The sequence below is a fragment of the Myotis lucifugus genome, unplaced genomic scaffold (assembly GCF_000147115.1).
Source record: "Myotis lucifugus unplaced genomic scaffold, Myoluc2.0 scaffold_158, whole genome shotgun sequence".
NCBI lineage: Eukaryota > Metazoa > Chordata > Mammalia > Chiroptera > Vespertilionidae > Myotis > Myotis lucifugus.
The window spans coordinates 348,865-370,446 of NW_005871206.1; the positions used below are offsets into that span (position 1 = coordinate 348,865).

At 53.0% G+C, this 21,582-nt stretch overlaps 1 protein-coding gene across 3 annotated transcripts in view; it reads left to right on the top strand.

The window, feature by feature from the left end:
* Positions 1-3,032: 3,032 nt before the first annotated feature.
* The window catches only part of HLF (HLF, PAR bZIP transcription factor), a 43,747-nt gene continuing 25,197 nt past the window's right edge, over positions 3,033-21,582 (top strand). For all 3 annotated transcript variants that reach the window (XM_006095579.3, XM_006095580.3, XM_023759603.1), the window contains exons 1-2: positions 3,033-3,509; positions 5,697-6,029. In XM_006095579.3, coding sequence (XP_006095641.1) covers positions 3,395-3,509; positions 5,697-6,029 — 448 coding nt within the window. In that variant the 5' untranslated portion in view covers positions 3,033-3,394. The remainder of the gene's footprint in view (positions 3,510-5,696; positions 6,030-21,582) is intronic.

Here is a 21,582-nt window from a genome sequence, read left to right on the forward strand (position 1 = left end):
ACCCTTGAGATCACGAATTTTCATGCACTGGGCCTCTAGTTATTTTAATAATAGTAAATACCCACATGTGTCTGGCCCCAAACCCGGTGCTCATTCTACTGCAACCCACTGCATTCACTGATTTTTTCCCTCTCCCCTTGCCACCTATATTCTTCTTTTCTTTCTTTCTCTTCTCCAGTTTCCTTCACCTTCCTTCCTATCACACATCAGTAAGCACACACACACCTGCCTTACTACACTTTGTATCCATCTGTCTGAGTCTTTCCCACTGACGTTTACTAGAGCCGCAGGGACTCAGAGAAGAGCGAGGAGAGCCTGCCATGGCCTCTGCATGAGTCACCCTTCGGCGGAGAGCTCAGTCTTCCCGGCTCGCGTGTTATTGCTTTTGGTTTGCCTGTTCCTGCACCGAGCCAACAGGTCGGCGTGTCTCCGGTAGTTAAGCGAGTTAAGTGTAATTTCCCTGTTTGGGGTTTTAGTTGAGTTTGGAGGTTACAGGAGGGACAAGCTGCGTTAGGCGTAGCCAGTGAACCGCCATGTGATGCCTTTCACTTCGGAATTAATTCCCTGGATCAAGTGCCCTTTCTGGCAACAAGATAAACAGGTTCAGCTAGAGGTTTGGCTGGTTGGCTTGGAAGCCCTTTAGCACCGCGCTCACCTCCATCCACCCCAGGCCCCGGCCCTGGTAGGAGACAGTGGCGGGCATTGTGTGCTCGCCCAGGCTTCACACCCACCGGGGACCTGAAAGACAGACGCTGCGGACACTGCACAGATCTCTCCGTAGACCTGCAGGGCCGGGCCAAGAGGCTCCTCACACCTGCGCCCAGGGGCTACGGAAAAGGCTTCTGTACCCACCCTCACAATTCAAACTCCTGAAACAGGGCAGGTGGAAGCCGCTGGCGGCAGAGGCCGGCAGAGGCTTCGGGGTAAAGTGGGGCTGTGCTGGCATCTCTTAAGCAGTTGATTCTGAGAAGCCTTTCTTCTACGGCCATTGCTGTTTCTAGAAGAGTTCCGAGCCTTGGGCGCCTTTGCTGTCCTTCCTGCCCTCCTCCATGAGCCCAGGGAAGGGCTTCCCACTGACTTGTCAAATCTTCTTCTAATAATGTTTATTAGTTTGGATTTTTTCCAAGAAGGAGATTTCTTTGGGCTTTATTTTTATTGTTGTTGTATTGAAGTATGATTTACAAACAGTGAAGTGCTCAGATCTTAAATATATTGTTTAATTGGTTTAGACAAAGGTGTACACGCTTGTGTAACCCACACTCCTCATCGCCCCAGAAAGTAGCATAACTTTTTCAAGTAAAACCCAGAAAATAAAAATAAAAAAAGTAAAACCCAAGGCCATTCTCTGTGGGTCTTTGATAGAAGTACCCACTTCCACTTCACAGAATTCTAGCGATTGCATTAGCTAAACGAGTAACTCGGCTTAAAATTTTTTTTTTCTTTTTATTGAATTGATTGGGATGAGGCTGGTTAACAAAATTCTACAGGTTTCAGGGGCACAGTTCCACAGCTCATCATCTGACGCTGTATTGTGTGCTCACCACCCCAAGTCACTTAGAACGTTACCTTCACGTTTTGTCGTACTTTTCAAACGGGGGCAAAATGTAGAGGTCACTGCCCCTTTATGGGGAAACGGCAGCTCAGAGAGAGAAAGGCAGCTGCTAGAAGTCACTCTGCCTGGGACACCCTGCCCCCAGGTGGCCCTCCTGGTCTCCTGGCGTCCAGGTGCCTTCTCTCTGGGAGGCTTCCCTCCTGGGGCGCGGGGGAAGTAGAATGCACCAGGACTCCGCTGTACCCCACCCCGGGATGCAGCCTTTACAGGGGCCTGTGTATTCCAGAAGAGCTTTCCGTCTCACTGACAGAACATTTTCGTTCATTTGAACCCATTCCTTCTTGCAGGCCCCCACCCCCACCCCCAGATCCTGCCACCACAGTCTCAGCGGGAGATGCGGGGAGTAAGGGGAAGACCCTGCCTGCCTGGGGCTCTGCAGGCCTGGATGCCATGGCCCGGCCCACCCAGGCCGGGAGGGGGTTCCACCCACGCCGGGGACAGGGGTGTCCAGAGCTGCAGTGGGTCAAACGGACAGCGACAGCGAGAGATGCTGCTGCTGTGGCAATGAACGCGGAAATCTCCTTTAGGAATCGTTTACAAAAAATCATTTTAATGACCATGCTGACCCCTTAACTCGAGGCCATCTGTACTCTCCTGGAGCAGGTATTCCTAAAATGCCACTCAGTGTCTGTGTCTCTCCTGCCTTCATTCAATTGCGCAACTGTGTATCCCTGATCAGACCCCGCTGGCAGCGTGGGAAACAGTTGACAGCGCTCCTTCCCGCGCTCCCCCCGCCCCCCGCTCCCCTCTCCGGGTACTTTTTGTATCTTATGAGAACTTCCAGTAAGGAGCTATTTTCGGTGGTTGAGGGAGCGGGTCAGGAGTGGGAGGGGCCAAGCCCGCCGGGGCCAGGAGAAGTATTCAGAAGAGTATCTACCTTCCATTGATCTACACTTGTCCTTCGCCAACTTGACTGCTCTTGGGAACCACGGGGGGAGCTTTAAAGACTAATGATGCCTGGATGTCAGCGCGCAGGTCTGACTCCGTGATTCTGGGATGCCGCCTGGGCATCTGGATTTTGAAGCTCCCCCGGCTGAAAACCACTGAAGTAAATTCCTCCCTCCTCTTCCCTCTCCGGCACAATCAGATTCTCAGTCCAGGTCCTTGGCCCTGGGGATCGGGCTCCTATCCCTTCGCAACCTGCCGGCTCCGCACGGTCCCGAAAAATCCGCGCGCGCGACCACGCCAAACACGCCGCGGCGGCGGGCGGGGCGGGGGCGTGGCCGCGCGTGGCCCCGCCTCCTGTACGCCTATCGGCGAGCGGTGCGGGCCCTGACGTCACTCTTGTCAGGGCCGCGGCACATGGGTGGCCGGATGCGCTGAGCCCGGCGCTGCGGGGCCGCGGGGCGCAGGGGAGCAGCGGCCACCCGCGCGGGGAGGGGGTGGGGTGGGACCGCGCGCGGCCTCGGGTGCTGGCGGGACGGGGCCGCGTTGGCGCGGTGTCTTCCGCCCTTCTGCGATCCTCTGCATATTTTGTCTTTTTTTTTTTTTTGCAATTTTAAACATTTTGCAAGGCGGTGGGTTCAAGACAGGTGAGAGCATCCCGCAGGTCGCCGCCCAGGAGCCGGGGGGCACTTGGCGCGCTCTCCGGAGACAGGCTGCACTGGAAACCTGAAAGTTTTTGGCTTTTATTTTTTATGCAGATGCACTTATAAAGATACAAGTACATTTTTGTTCTTCCCTTGTCTCCAAGCGAGTACTTTTGGCAAAGGACGGAGGAAAAAGCTCAGCAGCATTTTGGGGGGCGGTTGTTGTTTTTTTAAGAAAAATATTTGCATCGCAATGGAGAAAATGTCCCGACCGCTCCCCCTGAACCCCACCTTTATCCCGCCTCCCTACGGCGTGCTCAGGTCCTTGCTGGAGAACCCGCTGAAGCTCCCCCTTCATCCTGAAGACGGTGAGCGCTGCCCTCCTGACTGCCCCGCTCTGGGAGGGAACGACGCTCCTGGGGTCCCCCTCCTTCGCAGGGCACCCCCCCTCCCCGCAGCTAGCTCGCTGGAGCATCCATCTCCCTCCGTTCCCAGGGACCCTGGCCCTGCTTTAATGACATAGAGGAGCTCACCCATCACCCCACCTCTCCTCGAAAAATGGGGACCCCCCTCACTGTGCAATGTTTAAAATAGTGCTGGGGACCCGGCCCGGCCTCCCTGGGTCCCGCTCCGGCTGCGCGGGTGGGAGATGTAACTTGACAGGTCAGTGTTTCCCTGTCTGAGGCTTAGGCGCCCGCAGGGAGAAACCGCCCGCTCCAGGGCAGAGCTCTGGCTGGGGGAGGAGAAATCAGGGTTCTTGCTTCCGAAGGGGTGGAGGCCCGAATGGGGGGCCTCACTGCCTAGGCCGAGTATTGGGATCATATATTGTTTTCTGTTATTAATTTCGGATTTGGAGCTCACGAGGTGTGCGCGGGAGACCCGAGTTCTCCAAGTGAAGGAGTAAATTGAGAAGCGGGGGGTGGGGGGGGGAGGTGAGAGCTGGGGGGGGGGGCGGGGATGGGGGTGAAGGGGTGCTGTCTCTCAGCGGGAAGCCGTGCACGCCTCCAGCGCCGACACTCGCCCGCTGCACTTTCTCGGTGGGAGGGGAGCGAGGAAGGCTCACGTGTAGCCGCGCGGGAGCCTCCTCTGGCCTGAGCCCTTTCCCGGTAAGTCCCAAACCTTCCCCCGTGGCCTTGGCTGCAGCGGGACCTGACGGAGGGGTCAGGGGTCGCGCAAGGAGGCGCTGAACCCAGCTGGTACCGCCAGGGATTTGCGTTTGGGCTGATCCCAGTAGCAAATGCAGACCCTGTGTGGCTCGGAGTGTAAGGTCCAAGAGATCCTTCGGCTGCGAAGAGCTCGGGCGTGCTCGCATCTTCTTGCATCTTCTTTCCTGGCAGGGGCCAACCTGTTGCATTGCACAAGTTGAGGGGTTCCTTCTTGGTCACAGCTTTCCACGGAACTCGCCTTGAAGGAGTAGCGCTTGGCAGGGAGGTGCTGCCTGCAGTCTTTTTTGCATCCGTGGGTGTTTTAAGTCAGATTCTCCGGAGCTGAGACTGTAGAGGATTAGAATGGATGGCGGTGGAGGCTGTGTTTCTCCGAGGAAGAAACTCAAAAGCCAAATTCCTTAATCCCAGATTCCACCGGCGCCTGAGTACTAGACTTGGCAAAATTCTGAGCGCCGGTTACAGCCCTCCTGGGGGGAGGCAGTGCTTCCAGGTAAAAATAGCTGCACACCTCCATGGTAGAGATGCCAAGGGACCACCTTGTCCATTAGCTGTGCTTTAACAGCGTGTGTACGTGTGTAATTTTTGTGAATCAGGTCATACTTATGTGTTTAGGGGAAGAGGCTGAAAACACTTTGTATTTTAAAAAAAAGAAAAATAAAAGAAAACTCCTTTTGTAAAATCCAGTGTAGCCCAGTGGATTTAGAAGCAAAACCTGAGCTTAGGCGGTGTTCTCAGTTGTCTTCTGTGCCAACATGAGGCGTTGGTCAAGTTCCTTCCGGCTTAGAGCCTCCGTGTCTTCATTATAAATGGGGATAATCACGATTTGCAAGTTGGTTCTGAGAGTTTGGGAGTTAATATATGGAAAGGACCAGGTATGTAGTAGGTGCTCAATACACAGTTTCAAAGAAGGGTGGAGAGTCCCTGCTTTAGCAAAATTAGAGTCACCAACTCCCCGGCTTTCCACGTCCGAACGACTTCATATTGTTACGGTGATGACCTTCCTGGATGCTAAATCATGCCTGGTTATTGCCCTTTTCCTTAAAAATCCCAGCAGTTTTATATAATTGCAGGTGTTCCTTTCCACTGTGGCTTTAAATGATTTGCCTCCTCAAATAATGCCCCAAAGACTGTGCCCTCTTGTTTACGTCCCAGAGCAGTCTGTCTCCCTGACCCAAGGACCAGCGCTTTCTTTCCAAAGTAAATAGGAAGATATTGAAAAACAGGCCAAGATCCATGTCCTGCCTGAACTTTTAACTCTAGATCCACAAAAGCCGGCGGCCAGACAACCCTGGTGTTTGTGACCAGTAGCTTTGTAGCAGAGGCCGGGAGGGGTGGTGAAAAAGCCGCACGTTTTCTTTGTTGAAGTCCGACTCTCCCCTTTCCCCGCAGCGTTTCATAAAGACAAAGACAAGGACAAGAAGCTGGACGATGAGAGTCACAGCCCGACCATCCCCCAGTCCGCCTTCCTGGGACCCACCTTATGGGACAAAACCCTTCCCTATGACGGAGACACTTTCCAGTTGGAGTACATGGACCTGGAGGAGTTTCTGTCCGAAAACGGCATTCCCCCCAGCCCTCAGCATGACCAAAGCCCGCACCCCCCGGGGCTGCCGCCCGCCTCCTCCGCTGCCCCCTCCGTGGTGGACCTCAGCAGCCGGGCCTCTGCACCCCTTCACCCTGGCATCCCGTCCCCGACCTGTATGCAGAGCCCCATCAGACCAGGTAACCTCTCCGAGGGCTCTCCCTCCTGACTCCAGGCGGCGGGGAGGGCTAAGGGAGGGGCGGGGGGGGGAGGGTAAACTTCATTGGGGGACTTAGCTCGCTCTGAAAGAGGAGCCTTGTACAGGGTGGGGCAAAGGTAGGTGTACAGTTGTTCGTCTGGAAAATGGTACAGGGATGAATAAATACTCAGACAAGAGTAAACCCTGTTTGGTGCGCTCACCACTGTGCACCTGCTTTTGCCCCAAGCTGTTCCACCCTCAGCAGCCGTGGTCCCACTCCAGGGAGTGTCTGCATCACCTGGGGAGTCGGCTGAATGCAGACCAACCCTAGAAATGCTGGGTTTTCAGGCCTGGGGTGGGGGCCCAGGAATATGCATTTTAACCAGCTCCCTGGGGGATTGGATGCCGTTGGTCCAAGGATGGCAGTTTAAGAAACACCAACTGACAGGTGGTGATTTGGAGAATTCAGCATCCCTCTCATCTCCTGCCCCTTGTCCGCATCCCCCAACTCCCAGGATATGAGGCTCGTGCTCAGTGATGTGTGGAGACTCTATAAGGCAGTGGTTTACTTACGTCCACCCTTGTCTGGCCTAAAGGGAAAAATGATGTGAGTTAAGGGTGTGGGGCAGAGAGCCTTTTTATCTTTTCATCTTGCGTTGTCACGACTGAGAAATGGACTCTCAGACCCCTCTCCTAGTGAGTGCGACAGCCTTTTCCAGGACCAGGCCCCACAGTTCTCTCTTTAGTGTTCCTCTAGAGCAGTGGTTCTCAACCTTCCTAATGCCGCGACCCTTTAATACAGTTCCGCATGTTGTGGTGGCCCCCAATTTCATTGTTACAGATTGAACATAATTAAAGCATAGTGATTAATCACAAAACAATATGTAATTGTATGTGTGTTTTCCGATGGTCTTAGGCGACCCCTGTGAAAGGGTCGTTCGACCCCCAAAGGGGTCGCGACCCACAGGTTGAGAACCGCTGCTCTAAAGCAAGTTGTCCTTACATTTCCTTTTGTCATTTTCCTCTGTCTGAGCACACTGAATCCACTTTTATCAATGCCTGCAAGGCCACAAGGTCGGCTGTAAATGGTGTTGAAATATTACAAAAACCATCCCCTGAAATGACCAGGACTTCAAAACCCACTGCTGAGTGCTCTGATATACACACGGGTAGAGGCAGCTGTGGCTCCGTGCCTGTAGCTCCCTGTAGTTCAAAAATGAGCAGGAAGAAAGGCCGTGTTTTGTGCACAGGTAACCAGGAACAAAGATTCAGCCAAATCCATTGTCAGGAAGGCCGCGGAGCTGAGGCCTTCGCTGCAGGGGAAGACAGAAAGCAGGACAATGGGAGATTGTGCTAGAGATCATTCCGGAACCCGGCGTCCTCCATGCGACTGGGGAGAATTTCTGTGACACACAGAGCAAGTTTAAAATGAAGGACATGCAGCAAAGGAGGAAGAGCGCCCCCCTGCCTTGAAATGTTAGTGTTGGGGTTAAAGTTCTCCCATTCATAGCTCTCTGTGCTGGCCCCCTCCTCCAACACCTACTTTGAATGATAACCCACAGCTACTGGCTGGCATGGAATTCAGTCTTAACCTCTGACCACCCAGGAGGCTGCGGAAGCTCGGGAAAACACTCTTTTATGTGACCCCGAGCCCCTGGTACTAAGAGCGTACAATGCCACTGTCTTCAACTTCTTCCCGGGGACAGACAAGCAGCAAAACAAACCACCCTTCAAAGTGGCACAAAACCAGGGAGAAGGGGGCAGAGCCCCAGTGGGAAGGCACCGTTGTGCCTCAGGCTTTCTGCTCTGCGGAATGGGACGTGCCACTTCGTAGCCCTGTGGCCATTCACAGGGACAGCCTCTCGGTGCCTGTTTCCCTTTGTGTAGAATGACAGAACGTCTACTTCAGTGGTCAGTAAACTCATTAGTCAACAGAGCCAAATATCAACAGTACAACGATTGAAATTTCTTTTGAGAGCCAAATTTTTTAAACTTAAACTATATAGGTAGGTACATTGTTATTAACTTAATTAGGGTACTCCTAAGGCTTAGGAAGAGCCACACTCAAGGGGCCAAAGAGCCGCATGTGGCTCGCGAGCCGCAGTTTGCCGACCACGGGTCTAGTTGATTGAGCTGTTGTGAAAAGTGGAGGTAAGGTACATAAAAGGTGCGGTGACTGGCATAAATGTTCTGCTCACGAGAGCAGCGATGGCCGTTGTCATATGTGTGTCAACTTTTATCATTCAGTTCGATCCCTGTCTTCTGAAATGCCTTCTTAGAGTAACGAGGTACAGTATGCAGCTACTTCGTCTGGGGAGAACTATCAGGAGGTGTGGACCAGTCGTTATTGGAGTGGGGTGCTTGAACCCTACCACTTACAATCAACCCTCTGCCAAATACCATGTTAGAAATACTGTATGTTTTCCCAGGAGGTCTGCAAATATTGGGCCCCACACCTTGGTTCATTAGGATCCGTGTTCATCAATGACTCAGGAAGCCGAGGTGCCCCAGTCCGATTCGCAGCCCATAGCTAGGACTCCTGGTTTCAGCACTGTCACTGGTTAGGTTGTGGGGGGAGGAGAGGCACTAGGACCAAAGGGGTCCCTGGGGTCTATACACAAACTCTTCATTGACAGGTCTTTTTTTGATCATGGAAACACACTTCAAAATAATCTCCTTCTTTGAATTGAAAACACAATGATATTCCTAACAAAAAGGGAAAACATGAAAGCTCTTCTTCAGATCCCAAATGCAGATGAAATGCCCTCTGCTGTTGATCCTTCCAAAGATCATGATACAAACTAGAGCTCTCAGGGGGGTGGGCCTGATGCAGGGCTCCTCATGAGCAAACTGGCAAAGGAGAGCGTGCTCCATTGTCCTGTGTCCTCACAGTGGTGACCAGGATGGAAATGCCAGGTGAATCTTGAGGAAAATAAATCCTCAGAAGGGAAGGGCACAGAGGTAGCCTGGAGCATTCTGGGAATTGTGTAATCTCAGTCTAGAGCAGGACTTCCCCACCTTGGCCATGCTGCTGTTATAGGTAAGTCTTCATTGTGGGGAACTGTCCTGTGCATTGTAGGAAATTTAACAGCACACACACACACACACACACACACATTCACACAATCACACACTCACACCCTCTCACACACTCACACTCACACTCACAAACACACACATACTCACACTCACAAACACACACACTCACAAACACACACACACACATTCACGCACTCACACACACACACACTCACACCCTCTCACACACTCACACTCACACTCACAAACACACACTCACAAACACACACACACACTCACACCCTCTCACACACTCACACTCACAAACACACACATACTCACACAAACACACACACTCACACCCTCTCACACACTCACACTCACAAACACACACATACTCACACACACACTCACACACACACTCATACACTTATCCACACACGCTCATCCATCCATACACACACACACACACACTCACTTATTCTCACATATACTCTCACACTGGCACATACACTCTCACACACACACACTTAGATACTTCTCCACACACACTCACTTATTCACACATACTTATCCACACATACACACACTCTCTCTCTCTCTCTCTCACACACACACACACACACACACACACACACTTTAGCTGTGACAAGTGAAAATGAATCCAGTCGCTGCCAGGTGTCCCCTGGAGGCAAAATCACGCCTGTTGAGAACTGATGTAGACTTTCCACGTGGACAGCAACCTGGGGCCTGAATTCGGACCCTGTCACACACGTGGATGCTTTGACCTCCTGTAATGCTCTGTGGCCAAACTCTCGAGAATGTCAGGAGACATTAGGTTTCAAGAAGAAATGTAATGTTAATAGAGCACAGGTGTACACTTTTAGTTTATAAAAGCATGGCATCGGTGAACCAGGAGACATTTTCAGAGCCGTTTTGTTAAACATTCGTTTTCTGCTGTTGCATCTTCCGCATTATGCTAGGGAGCACGTGTCATTAGGGCTCTCCGTGTGGCGGAAAGGAAACGAGGCCAGGAGGTAGCACATGGGGCATTTCTAGGTCTGCTCAAAGCATGTCTTGGAATGACAAGGTGAGCGTTCCTGTGGATTCTCATACTATCGACCGTGACTGGCCCCCACCCCCTTTCCTATTTGGCACACCCGTCCTTATTTCTCTGTCTAGCTCTCTGATCAAGAAATGAATCAAGTGTCTGGAGAAATATACTTTGCCTTGAAGAAATAACCCAGGGACCCTGCACCCTCCTGTGGCTCTGGGGTGCCGTGTGAATCTGGGTTCACAGCTTCCTGGGCTGACATCCTAATGAAAGAAGAGGAGCGATGGTTGCTGGATGCTCTAGTCTAGCACCTGCTCGGGCAGCTCGGTCACCTGGGTGCAGCCTCCTGGGTGTCCCAGGCAGCAGAGGCAGGAGTCGCCCTGACCACATGGGTGATTGTGTTCCAGGTGCCATCAGGAGTGGTACTTGGAAGCGCCGGGTCCTGGAAAAATAAGAATCTGTTTGCCCGGAGGATGGAGCGGCTGCTGTAAGGACAGCAGTCCCTTTAGGGAAAGTCGTCCACAGCAGACAAAGGCTGAGTTATTTTTAAATCACATGCTGTAAAGCCAGAGTTGAAATCGTTTCCTCTGGTGGTTTTTCTTTGAATAGCTTGGGGGTGTCCTGCCCTCGTAGACCCATACCCAGCTGAGGGTTGGGGAGCCTCCCTTTCCGGGTCTGAGCACAGAGAGCGTGTCAGGATGAAGGCCGCCTACGGGTGACGAGAAAACTTCCAAGTAGTGGTGGTGGTGGGGGGGAGGGGGGGGTAGAGGAGGGAGGGGAGCATCAGGGAGCCCCCAGCGTGCCCATGTGAGACGGAATGGGCGTGGTTTCTGCTGGCCTTGCCTTGGGAGAAGGTCTTGGCCTGGAAGGAAAATGCTGACTGTGGGTCTGAGTACTGACGGCAGGAGGTCGTGTGCTGGTGGCTCTGGGATGAGGGGAGGTCCTGCCTAGGCACAGTGTTCTCTTGCTTTTCCCAAACTCATGAGAGGAAGCTTCAGTGTCCCTCCCCGTATGTGCAGCGTCTTATAAGTTTTCCCACCAGCTTAGTGGTGTCTGCAGGCAGGAGCATGGGGCCTGAAGGTGGCTGTGTGCTGTGCCTCGGGACCCAGGATGTCACCCAGGGGAGGGTGTCAGCTTCGTCCTGGAGGCAGGCAGACTTCCCTCTGTCTCCTCTAAGAGTGTGTCTTCTCCGCCGAGCACTGTGGAGGACAGGCTTGCCCTGTTCTCCTGGCTTTGTCGTGCTGTGGCTCCTAGGACAGTGGTTCCCGGCCTCTGGCAAGAGGTATTTCAGATGGGCATGGACAGCAAGACAACTCGGTTGTTAAGAGCGTAGGCACCAGGCTGGGGTGGCTCAGTGGTTGAGCATCGACCTATGAACCAGGAGGTCACAGTTCGATTCCTGGTCAGGGTACATGCCCAGGTTGTGGGCTCGATCCCCAGTAGGGGGCGTGCAGGAGGCAGCCGATCCATGATTCTCTCTCATCATGGATGTTTCTCTCTCTCGCTCTCCCCTCCTCTCTGAAATCAGTAAAACTATATTAAAAAGAAAAAAAATAGAGCGTAGGCTCTGGACCGAGGGACTTGGGCTCACATCCTGGACCCACACTGGTCTTGTCTGTATGTTTGTGTCGATTTCTCGACCTCTTTAAGCCTCGGTTTACTCATCAATAGAATGAAGACTGTAACTAGCCCCTCCCCCGGGGTTCAGCGGGGCTCAGTAAGGTAACACACACAGAGGATGGCGCGGTGTGTGGCACACGGGTACTCCGCGCTGGGAGCTGTCCCGATGATGCTAGGGGCATGGCCTAGGGAAGAGAATGACTGTGTTCCCAACCCCTGCCCTTCATCTGGGATTTGAGTCCAGTCCCCTTCCCTCTGCAAAAATAGGACATGCATTTTTTTCCCAGCATGCCCAATAGTCTGTGTAGCCTGCTTGACTTTTCTCCTTCATTCTGGGCTGGAACTAGTCTCTCCCCTGATGCTAACCCAGCATCCTCACTTCTGGGTTAGCGCCTCCCGGTCTGCCAGGGTGGAACCAGCCACACGCTCGGTGCCCAGCCGCCCTCCTCCCCTGCCCCCAGCTCTCGTGAGAGCCCTGGCAACCCTGGCCGCCTGCCTGCCCGCCTGGCCGTGTGCTTCAGGCACGTGGCCGTGCCCTGTGGAGCTCGCCCAACTCCGGGTGGCCTGCTGGCTGGGCTTCCGCCCCCTCCCCCACGCTGGCTGCTCTCCCCAGGCGAACCGCAGCAAGCCAGCCAGAAATTGTAACGCTGGCCCTGGCATGGGAAAGCTGAGCTCCGGAGGGCAGTTCGGATGCCAGGGAAACCTGCTCTCTCCAGCATCCTAGCCAGACCCCAAACTTGGCCCTCTCTCCTGCCCGTCTGCCCGGAGGCCCTGTCTTCGCCGAGCCGCTGTGGTGGGCAGGATTCCTGTAGGCCGGCTCCTGCCAAGGGTCTTGGCAGAGCCTTCCCCGTTCAGCACTGTGCCTACCAGACTCGAAAAACAGCAGCGTGCAGACAGAACGAGGTGGAGGGGAAGGAAGGGCTGGGGAGGTGGGGAGAACAGAGGCCTTGATGCCACCCTAAGGTAGAAGGCAGAGGAGGAAAAGACAGCGGTGATTTATTAGGTTTTTCTCCCCGAAACCTCGCTGCCAGCCAGCACTAATCACTTTTACCCAGGAGTCATTTTTTATGTCTCAGCAGTGAGAAGAGAGGAAAGAGGGGAGGTGGTAGGGGAAGTAATAAGATTTTTTAAAACAAATAAAACATTGGAAAAGAATATGTGAGAGAGAGACGGGGGGACAGGGTCTGCATTTGATTCTGTGATGGGAATAGGTGAGAATATTTTTCATTTACTCCCTGGTATAATATCTGGAATTGTCCCAGCAAATGTCAACCTGAAGCCACTAAGCCATGTTTTGGAATAAACGTAAAGTTCCTTAAGACAGAGGTGCCTGCTGGCTCACCTTGCGTTTGAGACACTGTTCGCATACGGGCAATAATATAGCGACGTGTTAGAGCATAGGATGTGCGTCCCGCTCCGCCATGCTTGCCTAGGTCTGCGGCAGGTCATTTAAACGCTCGGCGCTTCTGACTTCCCATCTGGAACTTTGGAACCATCATTGGCCTGCCTCACGGGAGCGTGGAAGGTCCCGTGAGCCAAGGCTCGTAGAGCACTGGGTGTGGCCCATGCCCAGTCACAGCCGCCGTGGGAGGCATCCTCATACCACCTGATCCCATTTCTCACGGGAGGCCCTAGCACCGGAGTCTTCGTGCTTTTCCCTTCCTAGCCGATTGCAGTGGTTCTCAACCTGTGGGTCGCGACCCCTTTGGCGGTCGAATGACCCTTTCACAGGGGTCGCCTAAGACCATCTTGCATATCAGATATTTACATTACAATTCATAACAGTAGCAACATTACAGTCATGAAGTAGCAATGAAAATAATTTTATGGTTGGGTCACAACATGAGGAACTGTATTTAAAGGGCCAGAAGGTTGAGAACCACTGGATTAAGGCCTTTGCTCAAGCCATTTACGTTTCTCCTCTGCTTCTCTACCTACGTCTTGTCTGCCCCTCTTAGCCTCTGAGGTTTAGGTCACCTCGGGTCGCTAACTGGAATCTTCATTCATTCCTCCTCCCACATGAGATTAAAAAATCAAACAAACAAAATGCAGTTCAAATAAGTTCTTGATTAGATTTCCCCATGGCACATTGGCCAATCAGTCAATCAGTCAACGTTGCTATTGCATTTTTAATCATAGGCATCAGTCATTGTACCTGAAGGCTGTAGAATGGCCTTGGGGATAAATAACTGGGAAGGCATGGGATGTGCTGGGAGGGGAAGGCGGGGAGAAAGGTCTCGTGCAGTTCCTCCTCCTGCTGGCCAGCAAGACCCGGCATAGGCATCCAGAATAACAATGCTCCTGCCCCCAAAGGGTCCTGTAACGGGCAAGTCCTTGCTCTTTCGGAACCTGCACTTTCTTGTCTGCAGAGTAACATCTTTGCCGGGTTTGTGTGAGCTTTCTCAAGCTGACGCGCATGAAGGGTCCAGTGTGGCGCCTGGCACACAGGAGGCCAGTCTCTGCCACAGGTCAGTTCCCTTAACTTTTCTCTAGTAAATGACACGAAGGTTAGAAAGCTACAGGGGAAGTGGTAGGAGCAAGGAGCCACGTGGACAGTCCCCAGAAGTGGCGTTGGCTTTGGGCTGCACCCTGGGGAAGACAGACAAGGGCACGATTTGGCTGCTGGTCTCAAGGAGTTGGCCATGGGGTAGGGAAGATAGAACGTTTAGGTAAAAGGAGGAATGACAGGGCAAACTAGCATGTTCTCGGTGCCAAACAGTGAGTACAGGGAGGCCTCCAGGACCTGTTGAAAAGAGGAGAGTGAAAGAAAGTGAGCGAAAACTTTCACAATAAATAAGGGAGCGTGCAGACAATGAGATCTGCCAGACCTCACAGGAAGCAGCCACTGCCCAGGGCAGGAGTGCCCCGGGCGGGCGAGGCTCCTTGGAAGGGATGGACCTTCAGCTGGGCCTGGCCTGAGAGGTGGAGGAGCCAGAAGGGTGAGTGGGCCACGGTGCCCCAGAGTTGTGGAAGCAGGAGTGCCCGCAGGGTGTTTAGGGAACAAGGTGTAGATCCAATTTGGCTGGTGCAGAAAATTCATCTGGAGGAGGCAGGGAGATGAGTCCGGAGAGGTGGGTGCCAGCCAGGCTGGCAGCTTCGGGAGCGCCGGGCTCCAGCGCCTGAGCCCGGGCCAGCAGGCCGCGGGGAGCCCTGGAAGGGTTTTGAGTAGGGAAGTGGCCTGTGGACATTTCCCCTTGGGTTCAAGGTTGGATTGGAAACATTTTTAGACACTTCACAATAGTTTCCTCTGGCAAACCGGGACTTCCTTATTATTATTGTTTTGAAAATAAATACTCTGCCCTGAACATCAAACAGCTTTCCAAAACACAGTGTTCTAATGATCTAGACAAAGTAATGCAAAAACACAGGGTTTAGGTTTCACTTATAAAGCCCATAATTTGGGTGATTGGGGGAAACACTCTTTGGCAAGAAAACCATGTGAGGGATTTGAATGGTTCCGAATTTAAAAGCCTGAAAGCAGGCCTGGTCTCCCAGGAGTAGAGAAATAGACTTTCCTAAACCCCAACCCATTCACATTCATCACTTTCAAATGCTTCTATTTTATAAAGCTCACGAAGTTTGCAAACAAGTATAAAGAACAGATTTCTGTGAGTGTGTGTGTGTTTGGTGTGTGTACGTGTCCATATGAGAGAAAGAGAATGAGAAAGCAGGCGTTACTGCCTCAGTGTTACAAATAGTCCTTGGTTATGAGGACTAACCTGCCGCAGGAATATCAAGCTAAAAATACTTAGCCGTGTTTCCGGCCAGCTCATTAATTTTACTCCTGAGAGACAAAGGAATCATTATTGCAGTTTTGCATTCTGGAGTCCCGACCTTGTATGTGTGGCTTCCTTCTTCCCTGGAATGGGAACTAATTGCCTGGAACGGGAACTAATTGCATGTCGCTCGGAGATATGGTGGCTCTGGGGGGTGTGAGTGTTCTCTGTTGGGGAAAGGAGCGTTGAGGGAGGACACAGGTTCTTGAGCGAGGGTGGGAGCTGCCGAGCGGCCCAGGCATGACATGACGTGCTCAAGTAGCCAGCCAGGCGTACAGAGAGCCGGGGGAGTTGTCATGACCCAGACCGGTTCCCTCAAATAACAGGTAACCATGGACATGTGCAGTCTCACCTCCAGCTATGCAGAGCAGACAGTGACAGGAGTGTTGGCAGAGTCGAGTGTCTGTTGGGGGAAAACCACACAGTCCTTGTTTCTGTCCAGTTGGCTTCTGGTGGGTACACACTCCATGACTTCATGGGAAGGTTCCTGACATGTCTCCCTCCTTCTCTGACTTTACCAAATACTGTTACTGTCTCAACTCCCTCCCTCCCCATCCAACTCATCCCGGGCACCGGGTCTCGGTTTCTGTCCTGAGCAGGCCCACGGTTCCCCGTCACACAAGGCTCCCAGAAGTTTTGTCTTTGGAAGTTTCATCTAGGGTTTTGTTTTGTGTGTTTGGTGTGTTTTTTTTTTCCATGAATGATTTTTGGAAGATGCTTTGGAATCTGGGGCCTAATCATCAGAGACGGCTCATGGCTAATTAAACCCCTTTCCCTCTCCAATCTTGCCGGGGAGACCCGAGATTCCTAAAAGCAATGAGTGCATGCTACAGAGAGATGCTCGAGGGAGCCTCCACACTAAATCATCTGTGACAAAATGTTCTCTCAGGAAGTGGGGTTGCATAAATGGATCAGCAGAAATAAATGCTTTGGCAGAATCTCCTTGAGTGGGAAAGAGCAGCGCTTTCTTTCCTAATTAGCTCTGGGTAGCAGTGCGCCTGGGTGTCTTTGCTGAGAAACCCAGGCGTGGACAGGGGGGCCGACAAGGGAAGTCTCTGCACTGCTCTGTAAGTGCTGCTGCCCTGAATGGAAAGAGTTAAGCAAGGCTATTCATTCATGCACAATAAATGCCTCTTGAATTGGATTGAATGGGAAAAGCAAAAGCTTGCTTGGGGAAGGATGCCACCAGGCCCTGACCAATGGGAGCCCATGCTGTAAACCAGATGAACAAGATCATCTGGCTGGGCAGTAATCAGATTACCCGGAGCGGAGCTCGCCGTACCCAAGACGGGCAGAGTTCTAAGGAGCGTGGCCAACAGCTAAACTCCACCTGCCCTGAGCCCTGGAACAGGAGACTTAAGTCGCCTTAGAGTGGAGTCATTATGCCGTGGCCTTGAATCGATGAAGGAGGCTTTTACTAGAGAAAAAAAAACAGGATGGTGGTCAATACCCTATTGTCATTCTCTCACTTTCTCCTTGACTCTCCCTGCAAGAAGGAAATGTGGCAGGGCGGTCTCCAGGTGGGAAATGGAGCCTTCCGTCAGAGTGGAATGGAGCCAGGAGGAAACTGAGGAAACAAAAGTAAATTATTTGGCCCCGGCTGGTGTGGTTCAGTGGTTGCACCTATGAACCAGGAGGTCATGGTTCGATTCTCAGTCAGGGCACATGCCCAGGTTGTGGGCTCCATCCTCAGTGTGGGGCGTGCAGGAGGCAGCTGGTCCATGATTCTCTTTCATCAATGATGTTTCTATCTCTCTCTCCCTCTCCCTTCCTCTCTGGAAGACAAGAGTGAAGATAGTTATTACCCAAAGGGGATAACTGAAAGTTGATTAATTAAGAATTGGTTTGAACCTGACAGGACAGTTTGCCAACCAGATGAGAGATGAGGCGTTCTTGGCAATGGTCTTGATACAGTCCGTTATGTGCTGTCCATATGGGTGAGGCAGGTTAGAGCTTTTGAAGGTACACCAGCCCAGCGTTAAGGACAATATCAAACTAGGCAAAATTTTCTCCTCTCAAGAGGGAGGTTCGATTCTAGCTAAAGCTCCCTCAGTGTATTTTTACATCCAATCAGATGTCTCTGAGTTTTATGAGAGAGTGCACACACACCGTGCTCCTAACTTTAAATCAGCGAAATGCATATGAAATCATAGCAGTGCCCATGGGGTGTGAAAGCGGGGATGGTGCTGAGCATTGGCTGTAAGAGGCTGCAGGACATCAACTCATATTAGAAACGATGCTGGTTCGGGAATTGAGTCCGCTCCCAAGAGACTGAGTGGTGGCTGCATTGCCAAAGTGTGTGTTCTCTTTCCTTCCCCAGCTCTCCCTTCTGATTACAGGCAGCTTAAAATACATGTGGGCATATCTCAGTGGCCAAAAACCATGGAGATCAGGATGAAATCATTTTCAAGGCAGAAATAGCAAGCTTTCGCGAGGATATTCAGAGAAACGAAGTCCTAATAGCACCAGCTCGTCACTGTCAGGCCCTTCAGGCACTAAACTAGGTTGGGTTTGGAGTCGGAGGTCTCCTGAGAAGCCAGGATACCCGGACAAGTCACATACACTCTGAACCCCTCGTTTTCTCCCCTGGAACACAGCAGCCTGTTGCACAGGACGTCCTGGGGGTTAAATGACATTGGGTGGGCTAACCAGTGAGCTGACCTGGGTCTGGGCCTGGGCAGAGCTGTCACCCAGCCAGCTTTAATTCCGAGTGAAAATCTGGTGTTTAAAGACGCTTTTCTAAGATATACCTGTAGTTCAGTCTTTGGAGTCGCACTTCCAGCTTTCTGAGTTGCTGGGCTGAGTCCTCGCGAGGTCCATGGTGCTCCCCGGGTCCACTGAGATCTCATTACAGTCCCAGCGATGCTGCTCATTAGAAGCCTAACCCTAAGCAAGTCATCCGCCTGTCCAGGTTTTACTTCTTCATCTGTAAGATGGGAACAGTCTGTGTCCTTCTCACTTACCAGTGTGTCATAATGTCAAATAAGATAGCCTATTCAAAAATTGGCCAAATAAAAGTCCAATCAAAGTATAATCTGGGGCCCGGCTGGTGTGGCTCAGTGGTTGAGCATTGACCCAGGAGCCAAGAGGTCACAGTTCCATTCCTTGTCAGGGCACATGCCCGGGTTGCAGGCTCGATCCCCAGTAGGGGGCGTGCAGGAGGCATCCAATTAGTGATTCTCTCTCATCATTGATGTTTCTATCTCTCTCTCCCTCTCCCGTCCTTTCTCTGAAATCAATAAGAACGTATTGAAAAAACTTAAGCTGCAAAGCAAAAGACATCTGACACCTTTTGGGGGAGAAATGCAACAGCATTAAATGTAGTTATTTCTTTTTTTATTATTTATTTATGTATTTATTTATTGTTGCTTGGCCCCGCCCCCTCCCGCCTCCCCTCCCCCTTCTTGTAGTTATTTCTTTTAACATGGTCTTCATTCTGAATGGGAGCCACTGGCTCCTGGCTGGTGTCCAGCCTTCCAGGGAGCCCTGAAACCAAGTTATCCGGGGGAATCGTCGCCCCAAGGCTTGGGTACTGTAGCAGTGGTTTGTGAGCCGGACAAAATAATTTTTAAACAAGAAAAGGAAGACCCCCAAGGCCCCCAGCTCAGTCTTCTGATGGCGGCTTTTCTGGAGGGGCGTGGCCAGCTGTGCACCTGGGCTGCGCCTCTGGGTGGCTGCTGGCAGGTCTGTAGGACCCCCCACGGCTGGGTCTGGGCGCAGAGGGACTGTCTTGTCTCCGTGCCAGGTGTGGGCTGCCCTGACAGAGCAGGCTGCGAGGATCCTTCAGGACTTGTCCTTCCCTGGGCACAAGGTCAGGGACTCGGGCCAGTGCTCCTTCCTGTGTCCTGGAGACGTGTTTTTCCAGCCCCGGGCACGTGCTGTTTTGCTCTCTGAGGGAGGCTTATTCGCGTTACCTTGACAGAGAGAGTGGAAGAAGGGCGGTCTATTGATCCCGCTCCCTGGTCACAGGACAGGAAGTTCGAGGTTGGCGGAGGCTGTAATTCCAGCAATGCCCGTCGCATCCCCGTGGGGCTGGCAGCGCACAGGCTGGGGGCTCGCTGCTCCAGCCACAAACCACAGAGCACGACTGCGGATTCCCTGGAAACCCAGCCCTTGGAAGGAGCAGGTGGCTGTCCCCTTCTCCCCCGCACCCCCACTCAATGCCCTGTGAGCCTTGCTGTTTAAGACAGAAGTGTCACCACCTTCTTCGAGAGGCCCTGGGGGGTTTACCAGTCTGCTCAGGGCTGGGGATGGCCTTCAGGGACCCAGGCTGATGGCCCGATGTTCTGAAGGCTGTTTCTCTTCACCTTTGGAATGTGCTCATGCGGATCTGCTCTCCCGGTGATGTGTGTACTCTTCAGATGCTCCTTCCTGTCAAGAGCGCTTGAGGAGGAGGGGCTTGGTGCTTCTCACAGCTCCCCCAACATGCTGCCCACAGCCAGCCAGATGCCCCGGAGGCCGCCTCGGCTTAAATCCATGAACTGCACCAGTGGGAAAATAACAGTGGCATTTTACTGAGCACTTACTATGTGCTCCCTGGCATCCAGGTGGCCGTGACAAGGGGTGGGTCTGGGCGGGCGTGGTGCAGAGCGGAGCACTGGGCTCGAGGTTACACGGGGTCTGTGGACAGTCTCTCACGGGAGTGGACCCGACTTCCTCTGCTTCTGCGGTTTCCTCCCGTTTCCAGTGGCTGCACCTGAGCGCTGCATCGGATTAACTTTCCATTATCCCAAAGCCGGTTAACCGGTTTGCAGATTAACCCTGGGGAGGGCTTGCCTGGGCCTGGGAGGTGCCCCTGCTCCGTAATTAGCTGGTTTGGGCTGATTGCCTACCCCTGGTCAGGGAGCAGAGGTGCAGTGTCTTCTAGAACTTTCCACTCCCTTCAACCAGAGGAGCCCGTTGGCCCATGAAGTCCTGCAACCCCCAGCATAGTCCCTAAGAGGTTCTGAAGCCCCACCGGGTCCTGGTACTCTGCCCTGGGCACCTTTTGGGCCCAACACACTTTCCAAGTTGGGAAGATGGGGTGGGCTGGAGGACATAGGGAATGTGAAAGTTAGTGATTAATATGTTGAAAGGAAGCCCCAGGAGCAGGGCAGCAGCTCTCCTTTCCTCCTCAGCCTGTGGACCCCCCGCACCACACCCCCAAGTGTGGATTGACAGGCTGGAGACGCTGAGCAGCGGGTCCCTCCTGAGGGCAGAGGAGGCCACGGCCCCAGTGGCAATGAGACAGGCGTTGCCTACAAAGCAAGCTCCTGGCGGCCCAGGCCGTCCCACGTGATTACTGGGGCTGCTCTGAGCCCCTCCCCGTGGCTGCATGGGTTCACAGAAAGTTGACTGCATTTGCCAGGCCCCCGTGGGATGAGGGAGTAGAAATAGGCGAATTTGCCACACCTCCCACCAGACCAGAATGCACGCAGTTGAACCTAGGGCTGCTCAGACTGCTGCACATTGGGAGTGATCTCAGTGTGTGGGGGAGGTTCCCTGGGTCCCGGGTTTGCTGCCAATCCCGAGAAAGTGCGCACGAAGGACTTCGGTCCACGGGCTGCGAGAAAGAACGCACACTCGCGCGGGATCATGCTCCACGGGTTATTTTTATGTCTGAAGCAGCGTTCGCCCGAGCCAGGGACATGTCTTTTCCTCTCCCCCTCTGTTCTGCCTTTGCATCTGGCAGGCCGGGAACGCCTGGCCTCGACACAGCCGAGCGTGAGGCCTCTGCGGTCCCTTCTCGGCCAGGGCCAGGGGTTTCCTTGGGTCCTTCTCGCCGGCTCACGTTTTCCCAGGGCTGCCGGTGCGTACAGTCGATTTGATTAGCACAGAGAATCTGCCTGGACTGCCTGGCTCTCGCAGTCACGTGGAGAGCAGTGTGCTCCCTGGCTACGCCAGCCTGCAGCTCTCTGTGCAAAACACAGCCGCGCGCCGGGCGCCGGGCCAAGCTTACATTTCACTTTGGAACACGCTCTCGCATCGCTCCTGGCAGAACATCCGCGGCGGCGTCTATTTGGGGAGTAAGTCAGGGAAGTGTTGTTTCCCTCGCCCGAGTGTCGAGAGATGGGACCTCTACAAGCCACCTGACCTTTTCCCATCGT